This window comes from Procambarus clarkii, chromosome 35, assembly GCF_040958095.1.
Source record: "Procambarus clarkii isolate CNS0578487 chromosome 35, FALCON_Pclarkii_2.0, whole genome shotgun sequence".
Taxonomy (NCBI): domain Eukaryota; kingdom Metazoa; phylum Arthropoda; class Malacostraca; order Decapoda; family Cambaridae; genus Procambarus; species Procambarus clarkii.
In genome coordinates this window covers 34899980-34907479 of record NC_091184.1, presented here as the reverse complement: position 1 = coordinate 34907479, position 7500 = coordinate 34899980, and the positions used below count along the sequence as shown (strand labels likewise).

Sequence of the window (7500 nt, the reverse complement as noted above, 5' to 3'; positions counted from 1 at the left end):
TACCGGGTACGCCATGGTGCATAATGCTCCTGGCTCTCTGGGTTCGAATCCTTCTGGGGTGTGGAGTTTTCAGTTTATATATATAATATATATATTAATATAAATTAATAATCCCCATTAGTAGGTATATACATACCTTAAAGCCCATCTTGTCAAGCCTGGCGGCGAGGAGTCGACCAAAGCCGCTGTCACAACCTGTTGAGTAAGACGGGAAACTTCTCAGAACTGAACACATAACACAGCTACTGCCATGGGAGCTAGAGGTGCCAATAAGTAAATATTGCAGTCAGAGTTTTCTCTCTCGCTCAGTTACCATCAAGCACAACCCCCCCCCCTTTTTTTGCATGAATACATACTCTCCTAATCACCTAGTTGTGCTCGCATAATTGAGCCTAGAGGGCTTGCTGGCGTTGTTCTGCTGATTTGTGTCTCTGCTGTCAGATTTGGAGTTCATGTCTGCTCCTAAATCTCTTTTTCAGCAGTGGGAAGTTGATGACCTCAAATTCAGAACATTTGATAGGTATTCTCATTTCTATTCCAATATAATCATGTCTCCCCCGAGCTCTTCTGTCTTCCAGCGACGTGAGGTCCAGTTACCTCAACCTTTCCTCGTAACTCATGCCTCTTAGTTCTGGGCCTAGCCGAGTGGCATACCTCTGGACTTTTTTCCAGCTTCGTCTTGTGCTGAACAAGGTACGAGCTCCATGCTGGGGCCGCAAACTCCAGGATTGGTCTTACATATGTGGTAATACAAGGTTCTGAAAGATTCCTCACATAGGTTTCTGAAGGCAGTGTGTGTGTACTCACCTATTTGTACTCACCTATTTGTGCTTGCAGGATCGAGCATTGGCTCTTGGATCCCGCCTTTCCAGCCATCGATTTTTTACAGCAATGACTCCTGTCCCATTTCCCTATCATACTTAATTTTAAAAGTATGAATAGAGTTTGCTTCCACAACCTGTTCCCCAAGTGCATTCCATTTTTCCACTACTCTCACGCTAAAAGAAAACTTTCTAACATCTCTGTGACTCATCTGAGTTTCCCGTTTCCACCCATGTCCCCTCGTTCTGTGTGTGTGTGTGTGTGTGTGTGTGTGTGTGTGTGTGTGTGTGTGTGTGTGTGTGTGTGTGTGAGGGTGGGTCGGTGTGAGTGTACTTGTACTGGCTTTGATGATAGGGCTTGAGTTTGTTTGCCTCGTTACTTTATTCTCTCGTGTATATTTATAAACATCAATACATATCTTGTGTGTGTGTAAGGTGAGTTTCTTGAGGGAGGGGGGAGGGATGAGGCAGGAAGACGGGATGTGAAACGTCTCACTACACTTCCTCATTGTGTCTTCCCTGGCCTTGAGGAACTCAGGAAGGAAGCTGAATTATCGTAAGCTGCTTGGTAGGGTACGCTGCCCTGTGTGTGCGTGTGTGTGTACTCGCCTAGTAACCTAGTATGTGTGTGTGTGCGTCGTCGAAAGAGTGAGAGTCCTGAGTACACGCACACACGCACACACACACACACACACACACACACACACACACACACACACACACACACACACACACACACACACACACACACACACACACACACACACACACACACACACACACACACACACACACACACGAATCCCATGTAAATATGTAAATGTTTACAACTTATAACTCATGACTCCAGGGATGACAGGAAGTGGAAGGGAAGATCCTACAAGACACCTGTAGGAGTCGTTTTCAGTTCTGTCCTACCAGTCAACCCCCTTCCGTTTGGTCTGTGTTTATTCCTCTTTTCTCTTTCCTTCTTCATCGTGTTTACACGATCTGAAGGTCAAAGGTTAAAGGTCGAGGTCATGCACGTGGCAACAGGCGTCTGGCAGCGGGGTGGCCAATGTATCCAAGAGTTATCGTACATCTTGGGTGTCGCCTCTGTGTTTATGACTGTTGCAAATGAAGTCCTCGTGTGTGTGTGTGCGTGTGTGTGTGTGTGTGTGTGCGTGTGTGTGTGCGTGTGCGTGTGTGTGTGTGTGTGTGTGTGTGTGTGTGTGTGTGTGTGTGTGTGTGTGTGTGCGTGTGTGTGTGTGTGTGTTTAGACTCGATACCCAGGAGAGGTAAACTGTCCACTGGCAGTGTTAAGTCTGGAGCATTTAAGAGTAAACGCATTCATGAATTGGTTGCTGTGAGATACGAGCTTAGTTACGTTAATTGAGTTGATCTCTCTCTCTCTCTCTCTCTCTCTCTCTCTCTCTCTCTCTCTCTCTCTCTCTCTCTCTCTCTCTCTCTCTCTCTCTCTCTCTCTCTGTGCCTAGATATTTGTGTAACCGCTGGATTAACATTTAGGGGTCCCCGTGGTACAGTCGGGATGGTTACTCGACTCGCAGTCGTGATTTCCGGGTTCGAATCCCGGGAGGGACATTAATAATGCTTGGGCGCATTTTCTATCATCTAATGCATCCGTTCACCTAGCAGTGAGTAGGTACCCAGGAGTTAAGTCAGCTTGTTGTAGGGTTGCATCCTGGGAGAGGGTCAGTAACCCTAGGAAGGTGGGGGGGGGGAGAGATATCAATATAAGCCTATCATGTATATGTACACTGGCTGCCTGTCCCCCTGACACAAGGAATTTAAAGGACTCACACACACACAGACCAAAGAGCCAAAGCTCAACCCCCGCAAGCATAGATAGGCGAGTACAGATAGGTGAGTACACACACACACACACACACACACACACAAGGACTCTGGCATCAGCTGTCCCTCTTATCCTCGTCCTCTTAGGATCAGGTTCCATGACTGCGTACCTCGAGTACCTACGCTGCCAGCATTCCCGCCCTGCGTATCTATATACCTCCCATTTGTGTTCTTTTAAACGCAATGACGTCAAAGGTAGGGCAATAAATGACGTCACTTGTGCTCCACCAATCAGATGCGTCAACGGGGCGCCGCTTCTTCACATCCAGTAAGTGTTTGAGGGTCTTCAAACCTTTGTTTACCTCTCGCTAAGTGTGTAACTCATACTCTGTTGACTTGCTATGAGTAGCACAAGATATATTGGTCTATTTATGTGATATTCGAGAGAGAAAAGGTTGCAGTGAGCCGGATAAATCGCTCTTGAGACTGGGAAATCTGAACGAGTGGAGGTTGCAAGAGGATGATAATAAAAATATCCGGATTGCTGTGGATTCATTCGAGAACGCCTCTAGTGGCTCTTTTCAATGCCATTAGGGTCCATATTTTGGCTTCACTGAATTAATTGAAGGCGGCATTGAGCAGTGAATGACTGAGAAGAGGGGCTAGAGGGGAAGGAGAGGGGCTAGAGGGGAAGGAGAGGGGATAGAGGGGAAGGAGAGGGGCTAGAGGGGAAGGAGAGGGGATAGAGGGGAAGGAGAGGGGCTAGAGGGGAAGGAGAGGGGCTAGAGGGGAAGGAGAGGGGATAGAGGGGAAGGAGAGGGGATAGAGGGGAAGGAGAGGGGCTAGAGGGGAAGGAGAGGGGATAGAGGGGAAGGAGAGGGGATAGAAGCTGGATTGAAGCTCGCCTTCAAGAAAGTGAGAGGGAAAGTGGGGAATAAGAGGGGAAGGGAGTGCAGGAAGCAAGGGTAAAAATATCAAATTAGTAGAAGAAGAGTGGGGGAGGGTAGGGGAGGGGAGAGAGAGGTGTCAAGGTCGCCATTATCTCATGGGGGGACTGCCCCATCCCCCCTCTCAGCATCTCATAAATAGACGACAATTAAATGGATTAAAGCCGACACACACAAGTTCTCTGTCTCTGCTCTCATTTCTTTCTAATGTCTCTCTCTCTCTCTCTCTCTCTCTCTCTCTCTCTCTCTCTCTCTCTCTCTCTCTCTCTCTCTCTCTCTCTCTCTCTCTCTTCTCTCTCTTTCTCTCTCTCGTTCTCGCTCTTGATCTTACTCGTTCACTCAATCAATCGCTATCTCGACATCTCGACATCCTCCCTCATCCTGGTTTTAAATTTAACTCTAATTTTCTAATTAAGCAAATCCGGATATTTGCCATTCCACGTGTGTGTGTGTGTACTCACCTAGTTGTACTCACCTAGTTGTGTTTGCGGGGGTTGAGCTCTGGCTCTTTGGTCCCGCCTCTCAACTGTCAATCAACAGGTGTACAGGTTCCTGAGCCTATTGGGCTCTACCATATCTACACTTGAAACTGTGTATGGAGTCAGCCTCCACCACATCACTTCCTAATGCATTCCATTTGTCAACCACTCTGACACTAAAAAAGTTCTTTCTAATATCTCTGTGGCTCATTTGGGCACTCAGTTTCCACCTGTGTCCATTGGGCTCAGAATTTTTTCCTCCCTGAGGAGGAGCCGGTCAGCCGAGCGAACAGCACACTGGACTTGTGATCCTGTGGTCCCGGGTTCGATCCCGGGCGCCGGCGAGAAACAATGGGCAGAGTTTCTTTCACCCAATGCCCCTGTTACCTAGCAGTAAATAGGTACCTGGGTGTTAGTCAGCTGGCACGGGCTTCTTCCTGGGGGTGGAGGCCTGGTCGAGGACCGGGCCGCGGGGACACTAAAAAAAAGCCCCGAAATCATTTCAAGATAACCTCAAGACCCTTTGGTGTCTGATGAGTGTCCCCAGCAAACGTGAACGATTGGCACGTTAGTGTTTGCATTCGATGCAATATTGCTGAAGTGCAGAAGGACGCAGAGCAATGCCAGAAGCCCCTATGAATGAACACCATGAACAAATCCACAAGGGCCGTGAACAGGGATTCGAACCTGCGTCCGGGAGCATCCCAGACAGTGTCTTAATCGACTGAGCTACGACAGGGTAAAACAAAACTACGACAGTTTTGTTCATTTGATGCATCACGTTAGTGTGATCTCTGTGTGTAATGAACACTAAGTCTAGCATCACTTGGAGAATAACGTAGCAGTCAATGCCAAGGCTCGACTCGAGCCTCTCGTTAGCAGCATTACGATAAACGTGAGAATGAAGTAATAAGCGAGGACGGAGAAGGGAACTAAGGGCAGGGAAGGAAGGGGAAAGGAGGCTAAAGAACGAAAGGAAGAGCAGGAGGAAAAGGATGAGGCACAGAAGGGAAATATATAGAAGGGAAAGAAGGTAGAAAAGTGAAAGGGAGGAAAGATAACGAGGAAAAAAGTGCACAGAAGAGTAAGGGAGAGTATAGAAGGGGAGAAAGAGAGGGACAGAGAAGGGAGAGGAGGAGGGTCACAGAGAAGGGAGAGGAGGAGGGTCACAGAGAAGGGAGAGGAGGAGGGTCACAGAGAAGGACAAAGTAAAGGTACAAGAGAAAGAATAACAAATATTTCGATCCTGCTAGCGAACACTTGACCCGTCATATCATGATCAATCATCGCTAAGTGTTCTCTCATTCCTTATCTGTTATAGTGAGTGTATCTATCAGATCACCAGATTGATAGATACATATCACTAAAGGGGCGAGCAGGGAGGCCCGCCACTTCAAGGGGATGGTGTGAAGTGTAAACAAACACTAAATATTTATAGTGTTCTTGATATAGTCCATGAGTTAAGTTCATCCTGTGTAAACAAAGTAGTTCTAAGGTGTAGTATCCTGTTGCTTGTGTGTGTGTGTGTGTGTGTGTGTGTGTGTGTGTGTGTGTGTGTGTGTGTGTGTGTGTAGTCGGTGTGGAAATACACTGTGTATACTTCCGTTTGCCATTGTACTTGCGTGTGTGCGTGACTGAGCTTGCGTGTGTCTGTGTGTTTTTGTTGAGTGTATTTGTTACTTATGCGTTACAAAAAGCCTTTTTGTGACGCTAGTTTCTTTGTTACTCTTGAAAAAAATATTTAATTTATTCTTGGTCTTATACGTGTTGGAAGCCAAGAGCAGAGAAATGACTTATTGACTTTTGCATGACCTCTAACATAAATTAGAGACGAAACCTATGGATCCACAACACCAATAACCGAGGGGGAAGGAGAATCTTGGGATAAAAAGCTAATTAGACTTGGAATAGGAGGAGGAGGTCAGTGAACCTATCCATTTAACTCGTCCTAGCAGCCATTTAATATCAGATTAAAAGTAATAAAGGAGTTTAAATACAATCACCAAGTATTTTGATGTCCAAGGATCATCTTTCTTGTGCTTAGAATCTTTAAGTTTAGATGATTTTCCTTATAATCGCCTCCACAGCTGTCTTACCTTACACCAATGGGTTTCTGAATTTGATGCTAAGGCCAACCTCTTCCCAAATCGACAAGGATTAAGTGGCTATCCTGTGTCTTATGCCTAAAGAATAAGTCCTACTTTTCAGCAATTTAGGAAGAACCTAAAGAAGCAATTTAGGTCTAAATTTTCTTGCCAATGGGTGCTACAAGCTCCTATAGAGTAACAATTTTTTTAAGAATGTAAGAATATAGGAAAACACAGAGGGCCTGTTGGCCCATACAAGACAACTCCTGTGTTCTTGGTGACATCTTGTCTTTAGACAAAGACACTTGTCTTGTGCACCGGCTCTGTTGTCTTCCTCTGAGCCTCTGTTGTACCGTGGTTCATACTGTTGTCTTCAAATATGTTGGCACTTTAGACTCGGTATAAAGGCATTGACCCCAAAAACAAGTGTTATATATAATGTGTGATAGCAGAAAGGATATCTAATTTGGATTGAGGCGTTATCCGGAGTATAACCACATCCCTTTCGAGGAAAAGGGGGACGAGTATATAACTACTAGAGGTATATATATCCAGTCTGGAGTGAGAGGCATGCCTTGTTTTGTTACGTCGCTTGGTTCCCAGTGGTGACTGAGTTGTGAGTCGACTCGGGAACATATTCCACCACCCCGCAGTCACCGCACTATGGTGGGTGGGTAGCTGGGGCTTTGGCTCTCTGGGGACGATTCGTTCATAAATAGGATCAAAGCTAAGGTTGTCGTCGACGGATGGAACGTTCTCTGGGTATTCCCTCCCCCAGAGAACTCTCAGTCATCAGTGTGGATTTCTGGTACGACTTCAATGGCCATCCCCACTGAAAACATTTGTGTTATTATGTTTTTTTTTTGTGACGGTTGATGTTGACAATGGAGAGTCCCATGAATGGCAAGCACGACTGAAGACGTCATTCTTGCTTTCCCTAAAACCCACCTCCGGTTACGTGACTATGCTAATGAATGGGGTTCTTACTATAACCTGGGAGCGACAAAGAAACCTTTCCTGGAAAATTATGAGTTCTTTCCCTCCAGGACTAAACTTACCCGAGCGCTCCTCCCTCTCAAACTCAACATAAACATCAAGAGAAAACGGGACATGGATAAATAGGGCAAAATAGAGTAGATAACGTGTTGAACTCACCGGTGATGAAAACAGCCTTGTCCCGTCGGGTCGATGTACGTCCTTCTCATGGCGTTCTTGGCCGCCTTCACGGCCCAGTCGGCAATGTGGGCGGCCATTAGCCCCAACGCCAACCAAGAGACCGCCCAGTTGCGCTGAGAGACGACAACCAACGCCGTCCACGCCAACACCCACGCCCCCACCATGTGGTACCAGGTCATCCCCATCGCCAGGTGCG

At 46.7% G+C, this 7500-nt stretch overlaps 1 protein-coding gene across 1 annotated transcript in view; it reads right to left on the bottom strand.

Moving 5' to 3' along the window:
- LOC123768440 (17-beta-hydroxysteroid dehydrogenase type 6) overlaps positions 1 to 7500 on the bottom strand; it is a 34450-nt gene that overhangs the window by 18943 nt on the left and 8007 nt on the right. Inside the window, 3 exon segments of the mRNA XM_069336306.1 lie at positions 137 to 195; positions 7284 to 7302; positions 7304 to 7500. The exon segment at positions 7304 to 7500 is cut by the window's right edge and continues 229 nt beyond it. Of these exon segments, the coding sequence (XP_069192407.1) occupies positions 137 to 195; positions 7284 to 7302; positions 7304 to 7489 (264 nt within the window). The 5' untranslated portion in view covers positions 7490 to 7500.